We start from the raw sequence: 27673 nt of genomic DNA, 5'->3' as shown, positions 1-27673 counted from the left end.
GCGAGCAGGGGGAAGCATTAAGGAGAAACAGACCATCCTTCCTTTGCCTATGTCAATAACGCTGCATATCAAATGTAGAACAGCGTTCCCGCAGGACCGAATGCAGAACGGGCACGGTTCAGTCTGTCCGTTCCTGCTGATTTAATTCTCTGCTTCCAACACGAGAGTTTCATTAAGCAATCACAAGCAATATACAGTAAACAGATGCCAGGCCTTTCTGACAGACTCCGGCTGAGTCAGAATATTGAGTAAGTTCTCTTTAATATAAGGGAAAACGTACAGAGGGGTCTTCTGTCACCCTGAATTGGTTTATTTAAACAATATCACACGGGAAAAAGATCTGTATCAGCAGTTCTTTATATTGGTTAACTTACACTACTGTTTGAAAGTTGTTGTTTTATTTTATTTTTTTAAAGAAATTAATACTTAAAGTGATTACAAGTGACAATAAAGACTTGTCATATTTTCAAAAAAATTTCCAAAATTAACATTAAATTTTCTTCTTTTGAAATTTCTATTCAAAGAAACCTGAAAAAAAAAACTTTTAAAAAAAAAATAATTCCTGAAACAAATCAGCATATTCAGAACATTCAGCTTTTTTCATCACAAGTAATAAATTAAATTTTAAAACATATTAAAATAGAAAAACTCTATTTTAAATTGTAATAATTTTTCACAATATTACTCTTTTTACAGTATTTTTATCAAATAAATTCAGCCTTGGAGAGCATAAGAGACTTCTTTTGAAAACATTAAATATTTTACAAACCCCAAACTTCTGAAAGCAAACAAATAACCAAATATAGATGAAAACAGAGGTTGCAGAGTGATACAAGAGATATGGAACTAAGAAATGTATTCTCTGGGTCAACAATCTATAATAAAGGTTGCTAAACTTTATATTTGACAGCAGAATGTCACAACTGACAAATCAGAATCAAGTATCCCAGAATGACGAGCGAACTTTTGTAAGATACAAAGCACTGCATCTTCAGAAAACTATCTATGTACACGTGCTTTAAAGAACCCAGAACCCATTCAACTGATATGAAGAACCATATAATTGCCTTAAGAAACCATAAAGTAAATCATGGTTCTTTTCTTCAACAGAAGAACCACCATTAAAGAATGTAAATTAAAGTAGTTTGAAATCATAAGTCATTCATTTTGCAATTCTGCCTGGTGCTGCGATCTGTCTAACACATTTAATCAGAATTATTAAGAATTATTAATAGTCAAAAGTAGCTTATATTCAGGATATAAAAGAAAGCCACACTGATTCCCTCTTGCCAGACTCCAAGGGAGGCCTGAGAGAACATAAGAGGACATCCTTAAGAGGACATCAAGTCTCTTCATCTCATCTTTCTTTTTTTCCCTCTCCCATGACTCATTATTCTCACTCATAGTCTTTGCATAGCTCCATGTGCCAAATATTCTTATTCTTAGCCTCCTTTTTCTCTGTCAGTGTCTGTAATACTGCCGTTACGTGAACTTCCCCAAAGCTTCACTCCTGCCATTCTGGCTCAAGATCTGACGGCCGTGTCTGGCAGTTTCACTATTCCCCTGCTCAAAGTGAATGACTGGTACTTGAACTCTGAAGACCAGATTTTTTTATTTTTTTTCTTAAAATGCTGCCTTGGCAAGACCATCACAAAAGGTAGCCGTCGTATGGTCCGTGATCACACATACACACACACTTTATCCGGGGGATATATCAACCTCGATAGGAGCTTAGAGTAAATGGAGTGTGAGATTTTAAAAAAGGAAGCTTAACAAATGTCTCTCGCTCTCTCTGTCCCATAGACTAAAAAGTGTGCTGTCAACTCTTCATATATCATAGAATATATCATCATATATCATCATCATACACTTGCTTTATAAACATTTTCATTCATACACCTTTGTTTCCAATAAATTTAAGATGGTACATGAAAACTAAATAACAATACTAAGCAAAATTTTTACAGTTGGAAATTCTAAACTTAGAACTGAAATTCTAAATTAAAAAACTTGCTGAAAACATGCTGAATTGCAACGTTTAGCAAAAAAGTTGCAACTCAAAGTTTAGCAAAACTTTGATAATACCTTTAGGGAACACTATTCATGACTAACTAGTTGCTTATTAGCATGCATATTACTAGAATATTTGTTGTATATAAGTACTTATAAAGCACATATTAATGCCTTATCCTGCATGACCATATCCTAGATCACTTAATCCCTTAACAAATATACACTGTGTGTGTGTGTGTGTGTGTGTGTGTGTGAGTGTATGTTTGCGTGTGTGTGTGTGTGTGCATATGCTGCCAGTGATACAATTTTTTTTTTTTAAATGTAAAATATAAAATAAAAATATAAAAATCATATAAATGAATACACTTACAACTCTGGCAATATATATGTAGAAAAATTATAAATCATAAAAATGTACACATAAAAAACACTTGACCTCACTAAACAATTAGGTAACATATCCCTACAATATAATAAACCATAGAATTCACTTAAAGGCCAAAAATGTAAAATAGAAGTATATCTAATATAACCCACATGACAAGAAAGAACCAACCTGTACTGTTTTACGAGGTCAAAAGAAGTAGAAAATGAATCATGCAGCAAGTCTAAGGGACAAAAAACACTTTTGGACTTCAGTAAGGGTGTATAGTTATGTCTCTCTGCATCTGTGTATGTGTTTGAGAGATGGGAAAATGTGTGTGCATGCTGTTGCCACTGTGCTTTAGCTCTGCCTCGGGCTACCAGTCGCCCCAGGAGAGCGAGGAAAGTGCTGAAAGAAGGAATAAAAAGTGAAAGAGTGCTGCAGATGGTTTTGGGCGCTACCTGTTTATTTAAGCCAGAACAATGACGCGCTTCAAAACACACATCGTTGATCGTGACACGGTTTTGGCAAAAGTTCTCCTTCTCTCTGTTCTCTCAATGGGCTAAGTGTGTGGTTCGGTCTTGTCGGTTTTGTGCTTGAAAGAACTTAAATTTTAGAAACAGAGATTTGCCTAACATGCTGTTTTGCATAGTGCTTGAAGCTCTGGGATAAGAATAAGCCTGTAGTTTCCCTTTTTTTTTAACTTGCTCTCGCATGCAACCGACCGCAGGTTTTATTAAGTTTCCCTGGTAACCGTGTTGGATCTCGGCCTTTGAGAGCTCAATCTGTTGGATTGACAGCTAGTGAAGGGCTGTTGAGAGCGGGACGACACCTGTGGGCCAACATTTGATTCCACTGACACCAACAGGAAACATAATCACTGTGTCAAATCTCTTTATACACATTAGTTTTAATAATAGATGCTTCTTTATGAACTGATTTATGTCACGGCCAACTGACTCAAATTTCCATTCACAAAGCCAAATGGTGAGGAAAAGACTGATGTGTGTTTTTTTTTTTTTGGCAAGATGCATGTGGCAGTTCTAAAGATGAAGTTGTTTAGCTTAAAGGAATAATTTCACCAAAAATGAACATTGTGTCTTTATTTACTGTATATCATGTTCTTTCAAACCTGTATGAAATTTTTAAGAAATTCTTGGCGACTCTTTTCCATATAAATGAAGTCTGGGACTGTCAATCTCGACAATGACAAAAAAGCACCATAAAAATATCTTAGAAGTACACGGAAAAAGTACTCCTACACAAAATTCTGAAGGTTAATGAAGCAAACAAACGATAGTTTTGTATGAGTCACAGCCCAAAATGAAATTCTTTATTCACAAATAAATATTGACATGTTCATGAAAGTTCAAGAGAAAGTAGAGGTCTAATTCTTCTTCTGAGTCAAATTATTTCCAATTCACTCATTTTAGATTAATTTATCTGATTCACAAAAACAATGAATGAATCATTCATTAACTCTCATTCAGTCAAAGCATTTAACAGCTCACTGGAGGAGAAGATTATCAGTGAATGATGAATAACATTTTGGTTTGTTCATCAAAGTTTCTGCATGACTTTATATAGTTCATATACACTTGGAATAAAGTGTAAATGTCATATGGAAACTTTATAACACTTTTATGGTTCCTTTGTGCTATATGTGAAGCTTGAAAGCTTTAATTTATATTCATTTTAATTGCATGTAAAAAAAAAATTTGACCATTAAACTATTCAAATTATCTGCTTTTGTTTTCCACAAAAGCTGAGAAAATAATGACAGAATTGATATTTTTATGTGAGCTATCCCTTTAAAATTATCCCTTTGTAGATTTTTTTAATAGTAGTTTTAATTCATAAACAATCTCTTCCAAAATAAAAAAGGTTTAATTAAACTGAATGAGTTTTGCACTTAAACACAAGCATCTGTGCCAAAAATGTAAATGTCATATTGTCAGTGGTGTTACATTTATGTACTTTCTTCTGTTGCACTCTAAGTCTTTGAAAGTCTGTCTGTGCACGCAACTAAAAACCAGCATTCTCTCTGATCTCCTTTGTTGCCGAATGCAACACAATATTTATGCACGACCGCATGAGATTCCCGTGTTGCCCTGATCCACAGAGAGAGGGGAGAGTATGTGGAACCGTTTAATTACCCCTGAATCTGCTCGTGACATGATGGGTGAACCGCAGTGTCTCTTTAAATTTGGCTCCCAGCCACAGACCGTGCAGAGAAAGCATAGTCCACTCTCCACAGCTCCAGATGACACCCAAAACACAGCACATGTACAGAAAGTGAGACTGACAGCCAGAGATAATGTGACATTAAAACAAATAGCCAAGAGAGGAGGTTTACAAGAGTGAAAACGTGAGACAATGTGCTGAAAGATACATTAGTACAGAAATTTTATTCAGTTCTATTCCTCTTAAAAGTGGTGTGTCATTTTTTTTGTTCCATTGTTTTTTTGATGATAAAAACACTTTTCAACACTTCTTATGACTAAGTCGACTATATTGACTTTGACTGAAATATGGCCTTCAGCATGGCTCCAGACTGACTAAAAGAGTCCCAAATTCAACAAAAAATGTGAGAAAATACTTTTAAATGTAGTTGCCATTGGTGAAACTAAAGATTTGTTGTTTTTAATTAAAGTCATTTTTAAAAAATTCACAATACAGCTTTAAACTTCATCATATGTTTGTTTGAATCAGACTCTCAGTCAGTGAATCATTCAGAGACATTACTGAATTCATACTGACTTCCTCACTTAACTGCAAGTCATTTTTCGGTAATGTACATTTCGCAAGGGACCAGAAACCGTTTCTGTGATATAGTCTCCTAAACATTAGGTTTGTTTAGTATATATCTGCCAACATGTACATGACAACATGAAAAAATGTGTCACAAACTGGTACAAATTAATACTGCATTCAACTAGTAAAATCACACGTTAAAATAAATATTAAAGTAATAATAATAATTAAAAAAAAAGAAAATAAAATAAAAATTACACTAAAAGCTAAGGTTAAAGGGATAGTTCACCCAAAAATGAAAATTACCCCATAATTTACTCACACTTAAGCCGTCCTAGGTGTATATGACTTTCTTCTTTCAGACAAATAGAATGGGAGTTATATTTAAAAATGTCCTGGCTCTTCCAAGCTAAAGCTAGAGATTACCATTTATAAAGTTTTAAATGTCGATAAATTTCTTACAAAAGTGCATCGATTCGCTTTAGGAGGCCGGAACCTTTTGGAGCACTTTTTTTTATGATGGATTGGCGCAGTTTATTGGACTTCTATTGGACTAATGAATATCACCCATTCACTGCCATTATAAAGCTTGGAAGAGCCAGGACATTTTTAAATATAACTCAGATTGTATTCGTCTGAAAGGAGAAACTCATATACACCAAGGATTGCTTAAGGGTGAATAAATTATGGGGTCATTTTCATTTTTGGGTGAACTATCTCTTTAAAAGCTTATAAGTAGGGCTGCAACAAACGATTATTAGACCGATTAATCGAATTATTATAGTTTTCTTTGGTTGTTTAGTTGGTTGATATTTATTAATTTTTTTGATTTTTTAGTTTTTTGAAATTATAGAGTTATACATATTCTAACAAATAAATTAAGGTAATCACTTCAGCTTTTGAAAGTCATTTGTAATTACAATTAAACAATTAATTTATATAAATAGATATATTTGGCACACAAAATGAGATGGCAGAGAAACTCTTATTCATTTAATTAGCTATATGAGAAAGTAGCTGAATGACACATCATTCTGCCTAAAATCTCCCTTTTTAAGTCATATGGATAAGAAACAAAATAAAGGTTAAGTGATAAGACATTTTATTTTTGTATAAACTATTTTATTCACAACATAATCTCTCTTAAAATACCTTATAGGGTTGTGATAATCAAAACAGTCCTGAGCTAGATCAAGCTTTGATCTCTGCTAACCAAACTATAACTTTAACGAAATGTTTTTCCCCACTAATAAAAAGATTTTATCATTAAGTTGTAATTCTAACTGAAAGCGACACTGACTCTGGTTTTTCATGTTTAATACTGTAAAGCTGCTAGATTTAAGGCTATCTGTTGCATAACGTACTATATAACTGAACAAATAAATATGACGTGACTGGACTTTACTGGAGTAAGTAACTGAACTGCAGAGCTCGTGCAAACATCGCTGTAATCAGATGCATTTTAAACTGCTGCTTTCTCACCGCTGTCAGTTTTTGATGCGTTTATTTTGTTATTGAGAGGAAAGCGCGCAGTATATATTTACATATTCATCCAAACGCCACTCAGTAACTTCAGGTTTGGCTGCATTTGCTCTGAACTGAAGTGCTGTCTTCTTCTCTTGAATTGCATCAGGAGGGTTGAATTACAGTCTTGCACTACAGCGCCACTGGTCAACCGCATTATTGCGGGCACTTACATTAGGTCATATGAGATCAGACGACTACATGACAACAAAAATATTTGTTGACAATTTTTTATTGTCAATAATGTCAACTAATCGTTTCAGCCCTACTTATAAGTAAATACTGATTGATTCTGGAATCTGTCAACTAAAAAATTTTTTTTTTTTTTTTTTTTTAAGTTAATGGCTCCCTCATATTTTTTATTTATTTTTTTGCCTGGAGATCTGACAAGAAAACAAGCACACACATGCAAACTAATACATAACTCGTAATGAAATCTGACTCGTCTGGAAATGCTTGTTTAAGGACACCATTGAAGTTCAATAACAGATGCACCACTTTCCAACACACTGCACTCAATATCTAGTCAGTAATCTAATGCACAGCATATGACACACAGGTGTAAAAACACACTGAATCTAAATAACAGAACACTCTTCTGATTAATAACTAGGCCTATGTGTTATGAAGAGAAAGCTAAATGTGCAAATCCCTGAGCCAAGTGGTTTCTTAGGGTCATTAAAGGAGTCTAACTTCTAATAGGGCCAACAGCAGACTGAACACAACAGGATGTGATACGTAAAAAGGTCAATAAGGACAAACTACTTCCACAGCTACAGAGTTAATAATTCATGCAACAAAAAAAATCTTCAGGTGACCTTCAAGTTCCTTAGAGCACTCCAGAACGAAGAAAAGAGCAAAACCGAGTAAGAGAGTGAATAAGAGGAAGGACAAGAAATATAAAATAAAAACACTGAATCATAAATAAACACAGGAGCTCTTCTAGTAACAAGATACTTTTCCAAGAAGCAGTGGACAACAAAAATACTACAGCGATATTTTATGATCTCCGACTATTAAAATAATTTGTTTAACTGTAACAACTATCTGAAGTAGCTTGACAAATTATATTTTAAAAGTAGCTTCATCATGTGAAAATTACAGACAGAGAAAGAGATAGAGAGCAAGACTGAGACAAAGAAAGAGAGTCAGATCTACTTCTGGTGAAGAGGGTGAAAACAGACAGACAAGAGACGGATGCAGATGAGAGAAACCGTGAGAGAAAGAGAAACCAGCATCATTCCCAGACTCTCCATATAATCATTCCCATCCACCCCAAATCCTGGCCCGACGCCAGCTTGCACTTCACCCGGCAGCCAGCGAACAGCCCGCTATTATAGGATGCCTCCAGTCTGCGTCCAGTGTGGTCGGGTGCGGAGTGTCTATTTCGGAAGATTCAGGCTGAATTCAGACGACTCGCAGTCTCTCGTAGTCCCAGTGTCGCCCATCCCAATCAATCCCAGGAGGCCATGGGGCAGGGTAATGAAATGGGAAGCCTGGTAATTATGCTGTAGTGAGTAATTATCAGGTTGTTTCACAAGCACTTTAAAGTCCCCGATGCACCATTTTACCAGCGTGTGATGGCGGGATGGCCTTTTTTACAAAGGAACCCCCCCATCAGAGGTGTGTTTCCATACTTTTCCACCTGCAGGGGGCAGTGTCTTCATATGCACAGACCACCTCCACCCTAATCTGGCAACTAAGATGGTATTTATGTGGGGTTTTGGGCACACATGGACCCTGTAACCCGCTGCTAATCCTACAGTGTGAATTCACAACCTCGTAACCACAAGTTTGAGATTCGAAAGGCAATCTGACAAGCATGTGAAGGCCTATCCCACAACATACTGACAGATGAACGGGCTGCTGATAGCTCTGACAAGAGCAATTTTCACCGACGGTAGTTTAAAGCGTACGAGGGGAGTAAAGAGGAGACATAGCGCTGGTATAATTACAGGGAGGGGAAACAAAGAGGAAAATCTATCACTTCTCCATCGTTTAACAACTAAGATGGATCTCTTCGTCTGTGATCGTCCGAATGGCCTCCCCGGAGGCGGCACAACTGAATTGCAAACTCTGTGTGTAACTCATGATAAATCTGTGTGTGTGTGTGTGTGTATGTGAGAAAGAGATACCCGTCCCCCTTCTCGGCACTCACTGGAGTGTGCGTCTCTGGAGAGCATGTCTGCACGTTTATTTGGCTTAATTACTATGCTGCATTCACAGAGGGAGTGAGAATGAATGACACTTCACTTAACGACTATACTCTCCTGGCCAACTACTGTCTGCCCACCGCCTTCATTAAACCAGCCGCTCTCTTCCCCTCCCGCACCCTCTTTGCCACTCTTCCTCCATCCTTTCCTCTCTTACTCTCTCTTGTTTTAACACTCAGACACTGTGTGGGTGTGAACAGCAATCTGTCATACTGCAGAGCATCAAAAGAGCCATCAAGCACCTGTGAACTATGTCTCTCCATTACACATACACACACACATACACAGCTCTATCACCATGGCCAGGTGTCTAATTATCTAAGCCTGCCTCCATTCTCACACATCTTGCAGGCCAAAACCACATCAGACACATTTTCTGTCTCGGACACATATATAACGACTCACTTACAATTATCCAATAGGAAAACAAGTTATCGTACAGTACAAGTTAGTGTATGTGGGGCCTGATAAGGGGTATTACTGCACTGTAAAACAAATTCTGTAGTTTTTACAAAATCATTTTGGCAGCTGTGGTTGTCAGAATAATTTTGTAAAAATACAGAAAAACTATAAACACATTCACGGTCAAAAACTGTAAATTGTACAATATAAAACTGTAATTTACAAACAAGAAAATTTGAATGTAAACCAGTAAATTCAGCAACGCACACTACTATTAAGATCTGTTTTGTCCCTTTAACGTACTGACAATCACCATAATAATGGAGGTGGTTAAAGAGAAAGCCACATGAAAAATCAAAGCTCATCACAAGTAGCTTCGCCACAAGTTTAAGTATATACCAGTAATATATAGAAGGTGCACAGAGTCATTCACACAAACAAAAAACACCATCATGGTAACACACATGATACTTAAATAATGCAATAAACATTCATTAAACAACAGAAGATGTAACAAAGCCTAAATAAAAAATAAACCATCATGGTAACACACATGATACTTAAATAATGCAATAAACATTCATTTGTTATTCTACAGATTTTACTAAAAACTGTAAAACTGTAACAGCATTTTACTGTAAAATTACATTAAATATCTGGTTAGATCTTTTACAGTTTTTCCCCTGTATATACTATAGTACGGGGAACTTACTGTCAACCTATTAACAGTTTTTTGTTGTAGCGTTTTACAAGCGTTTTTAACAAAATTTTTTACTGATCTTTTAAATAATTTACAGTTAAAATTACACTTTCAAATTTCAAATTCTCTCAAAAAATGTATGTTTTCAAATCTTTTAATATTATCTATCGATATATATATATATATATATATATATATATATATATATATATATATATATGATTTAATATTAAAATATATAATTCACATGCATTATATATATATACATATATATATATACAAACACACATTATTAATAAATACATAATAAATGTATGACACATTATACACACGCATTATATAAATACATAAATAATAACATTTATAAATACATAGTACAATTGTCTTGTATTTCTGTTGGCTATTTGCTGTTTAGATGATACCTGGTAATCAAACTAAATCTTAACGCACCTGTATAAAATATTACAATACACTGTTTCTCAACAAGGCATAATATGATAAAGTAGCAAGCAATTTAATCTATCTTTTTGTTCATATCTAACGACGAGTGATATTTTGTCAAACATTTAGTTCCATATTTCTGTGGCATCATACTGTACAGCTGCCCTGCTCTAGAGATCCCATTGGTCCAAAACTCTGTTCCACACAAGAGTTACACATACACCAATTATCATTTGATTGGCGGTGGTTGTGTTACATCAAACAGCATTTTCGCAGTTGCTGGAAATGTCTGGTTTGATCACAGTTTAGGAAAATTCAGAACTTCAATTTGAAAAAAAAAATTAAAAAGTTCTTACCCAATGGGAAAATGTTGTATTGTACAGAATGTGATCCATTTTGACATCCCAAGTGGATTTTGTGCATAGCGGTGCAGCTTGTCTGTGTTTTTATCCGACTACAACTATCAATCAAAATAAATCCAAATCCATTACAACATACAAAAAAACTCTAACATGAATCAAAGAAAACACATCCATAAAGTGCACAGGTGGCATAAGTTTGGAAAGCATTTTGATGACGCGATGTGAGACTGTTTTCCTACAATGCTTCGGGCCATCCAAGCATAACAGTGTTAACTCAGAGAAGCATGTGATTGATCACAGGTGGACCTGCATCTTTTATATAATAAAGTCTCCAGCCTTTCCTCTAAAAGTTAAACAGCAGATGCTGATGCTCGGAGCAACAACTGGTTTCTTAAATCCTCTCTCTCTCACTCTCCATTCTCTGGCTCTCTCTGTCCTTACAACACATTCTCAGAAAAATAAATAATTTTTTTCACTCCTCCTTCATTCTCTTTCTCTATAAAAGAAATGAGAGGCCATTGAACGGACTCTGGTGGGGTAAACCCATGCCACACACAGACCTTACAATCACCACACCAGAAGCACAGATTCACTGACAGAACAGAAGGCTATATTTACCAAATGAGGGAGAGAGAGATCACCGCCACACATAGATGCGTACACTTTTGGTCATGTTCCTGAACAAAGAACCACAGCAAGCCCACTAAACTTACATTAAAAAGGGAAACAACCCAAAATATGCCAAAAATGATGCCGCTTATTTCTGTGAGAGATGAAAGCTCTGGGTTACAAAGAGGCTGCTATAGTCTGGATCTCTCTGCTGTCTCTTTTAAAATAGCACAGCCCAGAGAATAACATGTTTGCTGTTATCACCATTCACGCATAGCGACCAGCATCACCCAAGCCTTCAAATGCAATGTATGGAGTCTAATATCAAAGAATAATGCCTCAAAATATACAATGTGTGTGAGCATGAGTATGCATACTTGTTAGAATGTGTACACATGCCAATTAATTGTGACAAAGCTAGTAAACTCAGAGGTATTTCGGCTTCAGTACAAGTTAAGCTGAAGTGGCATTTGTGGCATATGTTTATTCACACTAAAAATGTCCTACTTATTCCTCCTTTTCTTCTAAAAAGGCAAAATTCTAGATTGCAATAAGGCACTTACAATGGAAGTAGATGGGAAACATCGGTAAACGTTAAAACACTCACTGTTTCAATAGTATAGCCACAAAACATAGAACATATGCATACGTTAACATGATTTCAGTGTGGAAAAACACTTTAGTTACATCTAATTTCAACAAATACAGTGTGAAAACATTGTAAAGATATAAGTACTTTAAAGACTTTAAAATTTATCTTTACAGCTCAAACAATACATGTTTTAACAGTATAATTAATGTTAGTGCTTTTATCAAATTAGAAGCTTCATGTTTCACTTTAAAAATGGGCCCCATTCACTTTGTTTGTGCTTCGCTGTAACCTTTATTTTTGTATCTCCTTTTTGTTTTGAGAAAATGACAGAGGAGTCAAAATTATATATGTGCTAATCAGCATGCTGTCAATTGAGCTTAACATGCATTGAACCAGGAATATTCCTGTAAAGGATTGCTGTAAAATCAATCTGAAGGCATGAGAAAATAGACTCCTGGCCGCAAATGCAGAGTCATTACCCACGATACCTCATTCAGAGTTCACAAGCTGTATGACAGGGTACCAGTGCAGAGTTTAGAGCTACAGGACAGTGCAACTGGAAAAATTATGTAGAAGAGCCAATACATGCACTTTTAACACATGGAAACAATCTGTTAGGGAAAAACGAGACTAAATCACATGCAAGAGAGTGAGAGAGACTGTCAAACTAGACAGAAATAAAAAACCGCAGGGTGACAGTGACGGAATCGAAATATATATATATATATATATAATGGCAAAAAGTAAAATTTAAGAATAAATAGGTGTACAACAGGTAATGAGAATTTTTTAAAAAAGGTAATAAAGCTCATAGTGATGGGTCTGGTAACAAAACTTACCCTTGTAGGAGAGCTTGAGTCTGGGCACGTTCTCTTTGGTGTGCTGGGGTGCAACTCTTCCAGGTAACGCCACACCACACAACAGCAGAAAAATCCCAACTAGGTAATCCATGGTGCTGGAGCGCTGGCCTCCAGCCCAGGGGGGTTTGTAGCCCAGAGTGCCAAGGGCAAAGTGCTTCCCTCTGGGATAGCCGAGATCTTCGGAGTCCCTCCTTACTTCAAAAGATCCAGCGCCTGGAGCTTCTCCCCAAGGAGGCAATCCAAAATCAAATCCCAAGTGAAGCAGGAGACAGGGGTTCACATGGCTCCATGTGTGGGGTATTTCACCGGTCGTGGGGGTAAAGGTGTACTCCTCAGGGATACGCTCTTGGAACCTGGTGGGGAGGACCGGTGAGTGGGATTGTGTGTTTGTAGGAGAGGTAGAGTTTCAGTAAGGGATCCGGCAGACCCTCTCTCTCCACTCCAGCTCCGTGCACACACTCTCTCTCACACACACTCTCACAGACTGCTTCTGCTTGTGTCCACGACTCAGCCTGAATGAGAGGGAGAGGGAGAGAGAGCAGTACACCATCCACCGGAGCGCAGGAGGGGAGGGGGAGCAGCTGAAGGGGGAGGACGAGGGAGCGGAGCTGAAAGGAGAGGTATGCGAAAGACTCTTCTGCAAAGGTTTGGTTGCTCTGTGTCCTTCTTTTCTGCATTGCTTATAGGCTGCACCTACAATGCATTGTCTTCTCACCTGCTCTCTCCTTTTTTGGCTTTCTGGCAGACCATCATATTTCCTCACATTCCAAGCCTCTAGAATATTTCTGTCTGTACGTATGTTAGCCTGGATTTAAGTGTTTGAGTCATAATAAAATAGTGATAATGAAAATACAAAAGGTTAAATTAATATAGCATGCAAGCATATTAAAATAAAAAATATAAAAAATACCTTATTTTTAAAAACTAATAATATAAAAAGGGTAATAACAAAAAATACAAGAAATTCTATCTATCTATCTATCTATCTATGATTTATGTTATAAAACAATATTAATAGAATGAATAAATACATTAATTAATTAATCAAAATTACATTAAATAAAGTATAGAACAAATCCTCTGCCCCTTTAAAATATTGCTCTTTTTGTCATTGTGAGAAATATTTCTCTTTAGTGTCCATAAACCAACTTCAGCATTCTATTAAAATGAGGCAAGCAATTGAGATTTACTAATAAAAACATACAGTAAATTAAGACGTAATACAAAGAGCTAGACTACAGCTAGACTATCCTGCATTCTTCTCACTCTCTGCTTGTTGTAACAAAGCCTCTGATAGACAGAGGTGTTAATGTGTGATTTTTCACCCCTGAGTGCTAAAGACAAAAGTGCCTCTCAAACACCAGCTGAGTGTGTGAAGGTATTTCACAACCTCGCAAATGCAAATGCAAATGCAAAAAAAAAAAAAAAAAAAAAATTCCCCAGAACTCTCAATGCCTTTGGCACGTCTATATGTAAGTGTTTCCTGCTTTCATGAGCAGGTCTCATCACCTTTACAACCAAACATGCTCTTTAGGTGTTTACACCACACAGAACTGCGGAGATGATGGACAGACACTACACTTCCATCTTTGGTATCAGGAGGTTAAAAACATCCACCTGCTGCCTGGTCTCTATTCCAGCAGATCCGCTGACATCCCGAGGTTTTCCTCTGGTCGTCGCTCTTCTGTACAGCAATGTGGAGGGGATTTGTCAGGGCACTTTGACTAATGATGTCTTAATGAATTGCAACTCTCCGTGCACTAAAACGAGATAGCTCATTGACAACTAGTTTCCAGAAGCCTGTCAGTAGCAAAGTGGTAAATATAGCCGCCGAAACATGAGATCCACAGAGGAGCGGCTCATCGAAACACAACAAATGGATCCTGTCAGTCTGAGAGGCTTTGATAAATACAGCATTCGTGTTAGGGATGTAAGCTTGCTAAGTGTTTGTGTAATCTTTAGTGCAAATGCAACGGGTCTTCAACACCCATTGGTGTGGAATGATTTGTGCAATCTACTGTACAAATAACAAATGTAAATTATTACCGGTCTGTCACTAACAACTAGGCCTATAGGCAAATCTTCACACTGCAGGCATGTATCTACATGCAGGAGCACACATGTGCATATATAAATCAATGACACGTAGGTGACTTCTTGCATCTACGCTTTTGTTCAAAGGAATGACTAAAGGTGATATAAGTGGTTGGTGACACAAAAACATATTAAAACCTAAAAAGGTTAGTGTACATATTACAAAAAAAAAACTTGAATAAAATAATAATTGTTTTATACATGTACACATTTATGTGTATATGTATATACCAGTTAAGATTTTTGTCATATGGTTTTTGTTAAACTTTTAATAGGATTTTTTCTTTTTTGTTAATAATTATGTAGCTTTTCAACAATTCATTTGTTTTAATTATGTGTAAATCTCTTTACGTGAATTAAACCTTCACTCTCTCATTCAACTAGCCTTTCCCTTCCTGTATTGTGTTCTTTAGAGGTCATTATCATGAGTATTACGATAACTGCTGGCCCAGGTTCAAGGTTTCACTCCACCAGAAGGAACTTCCTGTTTGAGAGGTCACACTTCCTGCCTGAGTAACAGACAGCAGTGACGTCTCTCCAAATCATGTACAGTAAGTCAGCAGATATCAGTAAACCACACGCACTTCCCCTCTGACTCCTGAAAGCGTTTTGGTTTAGGTGAGAGGAGAATGATGGGAGTGGAGGAGAGGAAGGATGGATGGAAAAAGAGAGAGGAGAGGAGAGGTATAATGTTTGCGTGGCGTAAGAAGTCAGTCTCCACTCTACCCACATTCTCCACTTGGCGTGATGACAGCTCAGACGCCTTGGTCTGCTCAATCAACACATGGCCCAGTGAAAGAGAGAAAGAAACAGAGAGAGAGAGAGAAGTAAAAAAACACACACACAAATCACATCTGCTCATGAACAAAGAGCCTGAAGATTGATAGACTGGAATTCTGCATATCAAACATCACAAGTAATGCTAGATAGATAGATAGATAGATAGATAGATAGATAGATAGATAGATAGATAGATAGATAGATAGATAGATAGATAGATAGATAGATAGATAGATAGACAGACAGACAGACAGACAGACAGACAGACAGACAGATTTTACCTCTATAAAATTGCATAATAAGGTTAAATGTAAATATAAATATTACAGCTTGGATCACTCAGCATTTAACAGGATAACAGAGAATTTGCATGGTAATGAAAGCACCAAAAACAAGCGCTGCTCTCTCAAGAGAGTATGCAAGTAACCCGAAGGCTTCATCACACTTCAGAAAGAGAGACAGCTCAGAACATAATCACTTTACCAGAGATTCCTACTGGAACAGCAAGCTCCTTGAAACACATGCTCCATTACTTGATGTAATAGAGAGAGGTGTTACACCAGCAGAGGAGACAGGAGGTGATGAGAGAGAGTGATTTTTTGATAATGTTGTGGGCCAAGGTAAAGATACCTGGCAATGCTTAAATTTTACGCTTCAAAATTCAATGCTCGAAACTTACATATAACAGAAAAAATTTAAAACTTTTTCTGCTTGTTTCATTCCATCACTGTGAACCTTAATGATGAAACGCACAGAAGCTGCACTGAATTTGTCCATTTTCCTCAGAACTTGAGAGTGTGTTTGACTCATTTAGTACCTCCTGTCCACTTCCATTTCGGAAAGGGGTGTTTCCTCTGTTTCATCAGAGGTGCAGAGGTCAGCCTTCATTTCACAAAAGAGGTCACAGTCCTTGTCATGTGGGCAACGGAAGTTTCATAATCCACCGTTCCACCCCCCACATGCCCCCACCTCAACATCCTCCCCCTCATGAATGCTTTTAATATGAAATCTTTTTGACCAATTTTGTAAACAGAATGCAAATAAGCAGTAATGAACCACATTATGATGTATGGGTGAGGGTGGCACCCTCATAAAAACATCAATGAAAGAGCGTCAGGGTTGAGAAACTAGGCAGAATTTTTTTTATCAGTAATTTCTTCCCATCTATCACCGTGGAGGAAGCATCCCGCAGCGGCTTCACCACAGATGCATCCGTTCCAGCGGTGCATCAGCGGGGTCTTCGGATTTCAGGAGTGATTTACAGAGCAGAACAGAGGAAGAAAGAAAAGAAGAAAAAAAACTTCCATCTGATTAATAAAGTCTGACAGAGTCTGGACTTGTCTTACAGGTGATGTAATGTGAGGCAGCAGGATGAGGTTGAGATATATCGCTGTGTAATTTGGCATGGGAGAATCTCAAGTTAAAATGAGTGCGACTGGAAAGGCTCTGCGCACCTGGATCTCTCGAATAGTTTTATTAGTGAATCAACAAGTTACAGTGCAGCTAGTATAGTCTAATTCTTGAATTTATGACCAGGTGCTTTTTAATGAATCAAAAATATACAGCACAACCAGTGTAGTCTGATTCTTTAACTAATTATTCATATGAACCAGTTCTTTTTAGTGAAATAAAACCATACAGTGCAACCACTGTAGTCTGATTCCCGAACAAATTACCCCTGTTCAATTTAGTGAATCAAAAACACACCACAGAACCAGTGAAGTCTGATTCCTGAATGAATGATTCTTTTGAACCAGTTCTTTTTAGTGAATCAAAAACAAACTGCAAAAAACAGTGAAGTCTGATTAGGTTTGTTTGAGATGAATCGGCACTACCCAGACCGATCAGCATATGACATCAAAGTACCACAAGTACAATTCAAAAGCATAAAGAGCCGTCTGTTCTCCAATCACTCTCACAGTACTTTGATGTCATAAGCTGATCGGTCTGCGCAGCGCCAATGCATCTCGAACAAGCCTATTCTCAAACAAATTACTCTTGTCAACTGGTTCTTTTTAGTGAATCAAAAAACAAAGCACAACCAATGTACTCCTATTCCTGAACAAATTATTCGTATGATCCAGTTCTTTTTAGTATACCAAAAACACGTATCTGAGTGAATGGTTATTTTACTGAATAGTTTAAAAAGATTAGTTAATACAGTAAGTCTGACAAATCCTTCACTGAACCAAATCCATCAGAGCAGTTACTGAATCAACATCTGATTCATTTAATGAACACACACTAATATAGTACTACCAAAACACATGAGAACTTTTTGGTACTTTTTCTCGTTAATGAAAAGATTAATTACTTGCTTTAACAGACTTCTGTACCTAAAAAGAAGACACATTAAACTGTTGCTGAAGTATTCAGGACAGAACAAACAACACTAGTTTCAGGACAGATACTGAATCGGCTTTCAATGAATGTGCAGGTCTCCGTTCTGGATCACAGGAGTTTATTATCCGATGGAGTGCTACTAAAAAGCGCTAGTGATGTGGAAAGGCCTAGTCAAGTTTGTGAGGAAGCTGAACTAATCCAGGAGGCAAAAGGTCTTTTTAAATCTCATGTATATGTAAATGTTGTGTGGCGTCAGTGAATGGCCCGGTCCACAGAGCTTAACTCCAGATCGGCTGAGACAACAAAAAAAGCACTCATTATTCCATCTGTGTAACCCAATCAGAAGGCTTAAGCTGGCAGAAAATCCTCCCCTGCAGCCCCCAGTCAAGGTGAATTGGGGTTAAGAAGGACAGAGAAAGAGCATTAGCTTCTTTGCATGGCTGCTGAAATTAAAATGTAACCAAATCAAATGGAGAGTTTCAGCTATAGGGGTCAATTACTGTATTGGGACCAATACACAAGGCTTGTTTAAAAAAGTTAAGTGGGCTTAACTAAGTCTACCATTATGCAAAAATTAGGAGTTCTTCAAAGAAAAGTAGGCGAAAACAAGGTCGCCATTTAGCTTACATGGGAAGTCCGGTCAATAACAAGAGTAAAAGTTTAAAAATCAACCAAAGACATACAAACTACAGCTGTGGATCTAAGTAAACTGCTCAGAAAGTTAGTGATGGACATCTTTGGCCAATGTGTTGTATTTCATTACTATGTTTAGTGCTTTGCACTATTCTTGAACATAGCATTTTTAAGATGTTTAAAGGAGGCCTTTTTTAGTACAGCAGGTTTTGGATGAATGAATGAGGAAAAAATTACTAAGTGCACCTTTAAGCCTCATCTCAAAAATATTGCTGATGTTGTCAGACCCTGTTGCTCATTATCCAATTTAGTTTGTGCCAAAGCTAAATCACATTATGGAATTCAAACCCAGCCCTATAAATCAATTTTTTTTAGACATGAATGGCACAGAGGGCTTACATAAATCTGACCTGTGCATCATGAATCTCTGCTCTTGCTGTCAGGAACAGAGCTCTTCAGCTTGGGAAAACTGTCATAGTGACATTGCAGTCCAGCCAGGAACTCTATTAAACATTTACACGCTTGTGAAACAAATAAAAACTAACCACCGGCACTCACGTTACTGCCAAGCTGAGGAGTCATATTTAATACGGAGCTGAAGTGCTGCCAAAAAATATCAGGGTAAAAGAGAGAGAGAACAGCAACTGTAATCCTCTTTCGAATGAAACCTGATGATCTGTGGTTAAATCCATTTCTATGGGGTGTTTTCGTGTAGTGCTTAATTCGATTTGCTTTATTATGCACCGTTTTGGTGCTTAAGCAAAAATATAATGAGTCAGTCTGTGACTTGGTAACCTTATCTGACTGTCTGTGATCTTGAAAATGCTTACATCACACATTAACAAAACAGTGCCACTGGGAAAAACAGGCCTTTGTCACAGAAGCATGAGGGTAGATGATTGCACAAATAACCGGATGCTCTTCAGTGTAGGTGCTTCTCTCAGCCACAGGATGCTTCCTGTGAAAGCAACGTTAATGCAATGTGGCGTTGTGATGAGTCACCGGGTGTTTGCCGCTAGAGACCCAGCTGTGGGCATGAGCGTCTGCATTCATAAAGTGAGAATTTTTTTTTTCAAGATAATGACGCACAATATGACTTTATGGACAGTTTCAATATTAGCAGCCTCTGTTGTCTCTCACCTGATGTTAGTTTTTAAGTCTACATACAGTCCCCACTGACTTTCATTGCATGGACAAAAACATTTAAAAACATTCTTCAAAATATCTTCTTTGGTGTTCCACAAAAGACATGAAGTAGAGCTGGGTTGACAACATTGGTTCGTTTGATTTTAATCCATTCAAATATCGAACCGATACAGATTCGTAAATTTCAAGAATCAATTATTTATTAATTTAAGTTGATATGAGAACAAAACTTATTAAGTATATCCAAATTAATCTATATTGAACTGAATCGAATCGCAAGCTCAAAATGTGAATCAAACTGTGAAATCTGTGTCAATTCCCAGCCTTACCATACAGGTTTGAAACGACATAAGGGTGAGTAAATCATAACAGAATTTTTTTGTGAGGTACCACATTAAAACATTCTTCCAGGATTGACAGTCCGTGATAGTTTTCACCTGTGTTAGAACAGACTAATGGACACATTTCCATGTTACCCAGAGGAAATCTTCATATATAATGCAGGACATACTTTTGGAAAGCACACATGCTTTTGTTAAATGCTGCCCGCAATTGGGTTACGTACACATTACTGAATGAGGCAAGTCAAGAGCTATTCAGGAAATAATGGAGGGAAAGACAAATTGTTCGGTTGCCATTTAGGATAATGAAGGGATGTTTCTGCATGCAAATGAGACACTGGCACGCGCTCATCCACACCGCCACTGTCCTGCTCTCATTCATCAAACCCCTGTGGCGAAACTATCAAGCTTAAAAAAAAAAAACAAGCTTCACTTATGGGGTGGTTTAACCTCATCGTACATTGAACACAACTAACAAGCTCTTCTTTGGGACTGCAAAAGATAAAAAATGTATTCCAGCAGCACATCTGATTTCAAACAACTTCATCTTTCAGAAAAATAAATAGTGGTTCTCCAGCCAGTAAATCTGTAACTTGTAAGATTTGATTTGAAATTAAAAAGAAACAGCATTGGGAGCATGTGGAAAACACACTTGAGTGTGTTCATGTCAGGGTTGGGCAAGCTAAAGTGAACTGAAGAGGAGTGTGAATTTAAACTGAACTGTCTAAACATTGGAATGACAGGAAGTTTTGCATGAGCAAACCATTCGTGCAAAAGAAAAAAAAAATCCATGTTGTTAAACTGTTTTTGTGTGTGTGTGTGTGTGTAACATGACAAACATCATTTGCACTTTGATGAAATTATGTGATCTGCTCACTAAACAACATTTTTATTTTTATTTATTACCAAAACTGAAACACTCCATAATCTTTTATTGTCAAATAATAAGCATGTTTAGGGCATTTTCCCACAGAAGAAAGGGTAAAGTGATTAGAACGAGGACAGCATTGATTTTCACATTTGGAATTCTTCAGTTAACCGAGATATGTAATTGAAATGAGATGTTTTCTATCCTTGGTATGTATTTTACTGGGTCTGCAGGCTTTATACATAAATAAGCCTTCTTTCAGTCCTCATTCCATTATGACATGCCATCCATCAGAGACTTCTAGTGTGCATTCTGTGGTTTCTTTAGGGAAACGCTAATGGCTATTCAACACTTGGCATTGGCACTTATGACAATAACTTTTGGCTCATGCAACAAAGGCTTGGCTGGGAACAAGCCAAGACATCTCATTGAGATATTAATGTACATGCTGATATGACAAGAACACTACTGTCATTATGATGGACAGTTAATAAAATGCACAAAAATAATAATCATAGCATCAAGACCAAAAATTCGTAATCTCATAAACGCTTCTGTATTGAAGACGGTTCACATTATTATCAGGTATGTGCTGTTTAACGGAACAGTTATCAGCTGGCCAAGGTTTTTCTGGATATATCCACAGTAGAAATTCCCTGGCAGAAGATCAGTCTCATTCATTCCTTTCCAGACAATATCATCCTCTCGCTCCCATCAGCAAGACACTTCAGAGAACTGACGTGCTGACTTTGAAAACAACCCCTTGTCCTACTGGTGGGAACAGAACTAAAGGATCAGCTCATGACCGTGAATTATGCACACTGCCTATGCTCATATTCACATGGGACATAAAGTTACTGATAACAGCTGTGTTTGAATACTACAGCTATTGGGCTGTGTGAGATGTTGAATGCAAACTACTTCAGTAGCAATAAAATCAATAGAACTGGTAAATTAGATATAATTTGATATATATATATATATATATATACAGTACAGTATATATATATATATATATATATATATATATATTATATATATATATATAATTTTATTTTATATAAAGTAATGGAAACATTGTTTATGATTTTAACTTTAGATAACAATAATAATCCTGGCTTTCAGCTACCATAACAAAAGATGATACTGCTGGATAAAACATGGCTTTTATCAAGGAGCGTCCCTTTGATGTGACTCCTGGGTAGATTGTAATGTTATACATGGGGGCTGATGGCAAAAAAAGCCACATCAATAACCTGCATGGTTAGAACTATGACTCGCAACATTCACCGTACCTGGAGGAATGCATACCTCAAGTCTCCTGTCCACTTAATCTAAATATCACAGCACCCTCTTTCAAAAGGCGCTCTGCATTCATCAAGTCATCTCTGTCACTAACAATGCCACATACGGGCTAACGTTTCATCCATTACCTGTCATTGTACTCAACAAGGTTCACAATGTGACAAAACACACCTTTTCTCTCAACAGAACTAGCAGAGATTGAGCAGCACCCTAGAGCAACGAAACCGAACAAGCTTCCATCTGTAAATACAAAAGCTCTGCAAGTGTCTTTATGAGTTTGCGCTCCCATCATGCTCTTCCTCTGATGTTTTTGTGTGGTTATCTGTTAGCCCAGTGGTGTTTTTGGTGAGATTAGCCCCTGACTCACTGTTGTTTCGGTAGCTTTTGAATGCACCCTGTACCCAGATCAAAGAATCCCTGTTAGCATTGTTAGTTTTGGCCGAGGAGACACTTTAGAGTTATGGGAACCTGGCATTTGAAGTCTGTCATCTGATTCCCAGCTATTGTGATTACCTCATCTAGAGCTTAAATTTATTGTAAAATTTTATGTATACCCTTTATAATGATATTAAATCACATGTTTGATGCCTCAGGGTACAAGACAACATTTTAAGCATATACTTCAATAGTTATTCACAAATAAATGTGAGTAACTGCATGACGCAACTATTTCCCCTCATACTTGTTTCGTTAAAAAAGCCTGATGTGTTTCTCAAGTTACAACTTGAATAGTCAGATTTGGAAAACACGCAGACAGACCTTTGCGTTTGTTGGCTTGAAGTGTAATCCCTTAAATAGGGTTTAGCCACCCAAAGAAAAAGTTTTTGTAAACGTTGCATGTGCTCAAAACAGGTTTTACCTTTTTGGCTAATTCCTTTATGATTATCACGGCTTTGCGACATACATGCAAGATTTACTCTAAAACAACATTTGTCAGGGAAATATGTAATACAGACTGCAGTGCAATGAGCAGACTTGCCCACCATCTATACATTTCCGTCAGCGTGCAATCACAAATAAAGCCAATCAACTTATTTAAAAATATATATATATATTTATAGCTCACGCAATGCTCTTCTAGAAAGCGCACCCACACCTGTCTGTCTAATTCACTGTTTAGGGAGACCACCCAAAGTCAATATCTCTTCCTGACAATCTGACATACATGAGATTATGGGATATGACTCATTTGAACGAGAATATTTACTGTCTCAACAAACTTGTGGTTAAAGAGATTGAGTTGATGCGTGAAGCAACACATTGCATTAATAACAATCAGAGAGTTTTTTGCATGCTTGATGAGTCACAGAAGCAAATAAACTTACACACGCAATAATCCGCCACATGTTGGGATGAGCCAGGTGGGTCTAGTTGGGAGGTTGCTCAGAGGGTGGGAGATTAACTCAAGCTGCGCAGGCAAAACACTCCAGGGCCCTCCAGAAAAGACCAGCTCTGGGCCCTCGACTCGTCAGCTAATCTAGTCCTAACTGGACCAATCCGTCTGGGTTTGCAGCACTGCGTTGCTCTAGTTCTGAAGTACTGAACCCACAAAAAGAGGCTTGGACGAGTCTGACATGTCAAGCTGAAGACTTAATTAACCATCTAAAGTCAACCTGACTAATCGGCAAGAAAAGATCTACTCAAGTGCTGCCACAAAAGAAGAGAACATCAATTACTATTTTTCTTGTTTTTATTATGAATGGTCTTTTTTTTTGCATGCTTTGGGGTCATTCCTGTTATGGAGCACCATATGAAATTGTAACTTTTTAAAAAGTGAATCTTGTAATAAAGTCATTCAAACAATTCTACAAAGGGAGTTTCAGAAATGTACTGTGGTGAAGGTCAGTTTGATTAACTATTATAATTAATAATTAACTAATTATAACTATAATTTACACAATGAAAAGAAACAGGATTAACAGAATACCTAAAAGAACAAATAGTAAAAACAAATTTTCGAAAAAAAGTGAATGAGACAACCCAACTCTTATCAAAATTATTATACAAACGCACACACAGATATGCACTGATAATTTTCTGCCAAGACTATTATTATCTTAATAATTTCTACAGATTTTAGAATACATTGGGAATATATTTTAATGTTTCAAATAGTTGAAATAGTGATTTTCAATATTTCAAAGAGTTATATTAAAAAAAACAACAACACCAACGAAACTAACAGGAAGACAATATGAAACTGAGACCATTAGGAAAAAGTTATAAATTTACAAACAACATTCCTAATTAAACATGCTCTGTTAAAAGAATTTTGAGTGGAGAAAGTAAAAAAAAAAGAACTACCAGGAATAATTCTTAATAAATTAACTTTCTTAATTGTTCTTAAAAGAATTACGTTTTTAAATTTTAAATGGGAACATCTGCTTAAACCAAAGTAAATATATATATATATATATATATATATATATATATATATATATATATATATATATATATATATATATATATATGACCCAGCTTTGCTTTTTTTACCAGTATATCTGCAAAAAAGTGTAAATAATAGTTAAAGCCAGCAAGCACACTCTTATCTGCCATTTCCAAATTCGCACAAAGACACGGCACTATCACACATCCCCCAACAGGAAGAACAAGAGACACTTCAGAGTTAAAGGAGATGGCGATCAACTACGCATAACTTGTTTGTTTGCACAAGGTGAGGCTATGTCAAAACTCAGTCAGCGCTGAAGAGTTGAGAGGCGCGGCACGGCGCTAGTTTGCTAACTTGTCTGAGTTAAAACAGAGGCTCACTTGACCTTCCTCTCTCCCTCCTCTCCATCACCGTTGAGTGTTTAAGCACACCATCTCCTTTCCGCCATAATGTGTTTAGAAATGTCACTCGCACCCCCTCCCTTTCAATCACTGTAATGTGTTTGACTGCGCTAACCCTCTTCCCTCTGGCCATATTGTGTGTAAAACTGTCATACACTCAGGCAACACTCTATCACGGTAATGTGTTTGATTATTCCAGTCCTGGCCTACTTTACAAAATGTGCCCGAGTGAACCAACAGCCCTTTTCCTGACAGTGTCAGTGCGCTAAACAGGGACGAACCGGCCATCCGGAGCACCGGGACCTGCTCATGTTCAAATGAAGCCTAAAGCGCACTGGATTGAGTATTTGAAATCAGTGTACTATGTAATCTGAGTCAGTGTAATGTGTAATCTGTGTCTGTGACCTCCAGCTGAATGACTGTCTGAGAGCTTCCAGGTGTATCATCAGATTTTCCACTTCTCTGCTCCCTTAAATCTCATTCTTTCTTTCCTGGCACCTTCCGCTTTTCAGGCTAAGCCACTTGATGCTTTTTCCCCCATCAACTCTCACTTTTTTCCTCGCTCAACCCACTTGAGTCTTTTTTTTTCTTCGCGTACAATACACATTGCATTGCCTCTTGAACTTTTTGTTATTCTGTCCCTTTTGCCCACATTCTTCCCCCCAAAATCTTCTAATTTTCCATCAACAAACTGTCTCTTTCCTGCTGACTCTCTCTCTGTGCGCTACTGTTCCAAGAGCCAGAGGTTGCCGAAGAAAAGCAGACTGCTCCGCGGCAGTAATAGCAGTGTTCCAGTGCGGTACAGCTAATGATGTGTAGCTGTTAACCTCCGAGGTGCGGACCCTGGCTGAGGAGAGATCACCCACGGAGAGGTAGCCCCAATTCTACAAATGCCCCTAATACACACCACATCTTAAAGCCTTTTTGTGCTCCTTACACTTTATCCAGCTTGTTAACATGCTTATTTGAATCTCAAACTGTTATCCGAGAAATTACACACTTAGTAGCATTTTATTTCCCAAATGATTTTTGCACAGCAGACTTTTAAAATTGAGTTTTTCAGGGGTTTTTGTTTTTTTTTAGGTTGGGCTTTACCTCATTTATGTACATAATAGATGGCTTTAAAGGAATAATTCAGCCAAAATGAAAATTCCGTCATCATTAACTAACCCTGATTTCTTTCCAAACCTGTTTGACTGCTGTGGAGTTAAAAGTGATATTTAAAGAATTACCAAGCAGCTCGTTTCCATACAATGAAAGTGAATGGTGACCAAAGCTGTCAAGCTAAATTTTCAGGGCAATATTTTAAAAATAATATTTTACATTTTCAGTTTTTATAGTTTCAGATTATTATTATTATTATTATTATTATTACTATTATTAATGCTTTTATGGTTTTTCACCTAATATGATCATTGGTCCCCATGCACTTTCATTGCATGAAAAGAGAGCAGCGTGAACATACTGTACTTTGAAACTTCTGTTGTGTTCCATGGAAGAAAGAGTCATATTGGTTCAGGATAACCAAATTGTGTTCTTTTAGTATTATTTTTATACTATTACAGATTTATTTTTGTATATGCATTTTTATTCTTTTTTTATTTCTATTTAGCTTTATTTTTTATTTCCATTTTAGTTTATACTTTAGAACTTCAACTTATGCTTATTTCAGTTCAGCCTGTTTTATTTCAGGCAACATTTCTAATTTCATTTAAGTTTTTCATTAGATATTTATATTTATTTTATTTCAATTAAAGATAATATAATTTTTATTCTTGGATGAACTTATCCTTTAAGTTCACAGTAATTTCGAGCAGCACGTCTAAATCCCTTGGCACCAATTTCCTTATTAACCAATAATGCTGCTCTGTTTAGAAGTCAGTAGAGAGTAATTTAATCAATTAACCTTTATCCATTGGAAATGACTTTAGGAATGTGGTCTGGCCTGATGTCCAGTGAAACCCAACTTAGTAAAAAAAACAAAAGCTCTTAGTACCAAACACATGAAGCCTGCAAGTGTGTACTTGAGTGTTTGAGTGGATGAAACCCGTGTGATGGGGTAAAACATAAAGAGCCTGACATTAATAAATCCTAAATCAGGCTGCGCTCACATAAACACTCTATTGTTCTTTGAAGTTTCTCTGTAGTCTTGCAGATGGCGAGTCATACATCACACTCAGACATACAGAGGGGTCCTGGGGGCCATGGCTCCAGCTTGTCCCTACACCCTCAACAACTCACCACCCCTTCAGCCTAATACAGCCTGTGTGTCCCCCAAAAATCATTTTTCCCAAGGGCTCAAACCCAAGGTTAACAATGGCCGGCTGTGTGAATGGAGTCTACTAGATGATCAATTGACCTTCCCATATATCACACAGCGGATAAAGCCAATGCCAAGCCACCAAAGAAAGACGGGCACCATTAGCATGATCATGTACTGACCCATGTAAAGGATATTCCATAGTTACAAATACAGTAATGCCCAATGCCACCAAAAAATATTTCTATTTTGGTTCAGTGATGAGATGCAAATTTTTTT

General features: G+C 37.0%; 1 protein-coding gene across 3 annotated transcripts in view; it reads right to left on the bottom strand.

Annotated features, from left to right (window-relative positions):
• Positions 1-27673, bottom strand: part of LOC109089152 (semaphorin-3aa) — a 71217-nt gene that overhangs the window by 19363 nt on the left and 24181 nt on the right. Inside the window, exon 1 of one of the 3 annotated variants that reach the window (XM_042748920.1) lies at positions 12814-13379. The exons of 1 other annotated variant lie outside the window; for it this stretch is intronic. In XM_042748920.1, coding sequence (XP_042604854.1) covers positions 12814-12925 — 112 coding nt within the window. In that variant the 5' untranslated portion in view covers positions 12926-13379. Of the gene's footprint in view, positions 1-4533; positions 5328-12813; positions 13380-27673 lie in introns of those variants that run through there. One more of the 3 variants, XM_042748915.1, reaches the window with a different exon arrangement.

Source organism: Cyprinus carpio, chromosome A4 (assembly GCF_018340385.1).
Source record: "Cyprinus carpio isolate SPL01 chromosome A4, ASM1834038v1, whole genome shotgun sequence".
Lineage (NCBI taxonomy): Eukaryota > Metazoa > Chordata > Actinopteri > Cypriniformes > Cyprinidae > Cyprinus > Cyprinus carpio.
The sequence above is the reverse complement of the archived record's forward strand: the minus strand, read 5'-3'. Positions and strand labels throughout refer to the sequence as shown.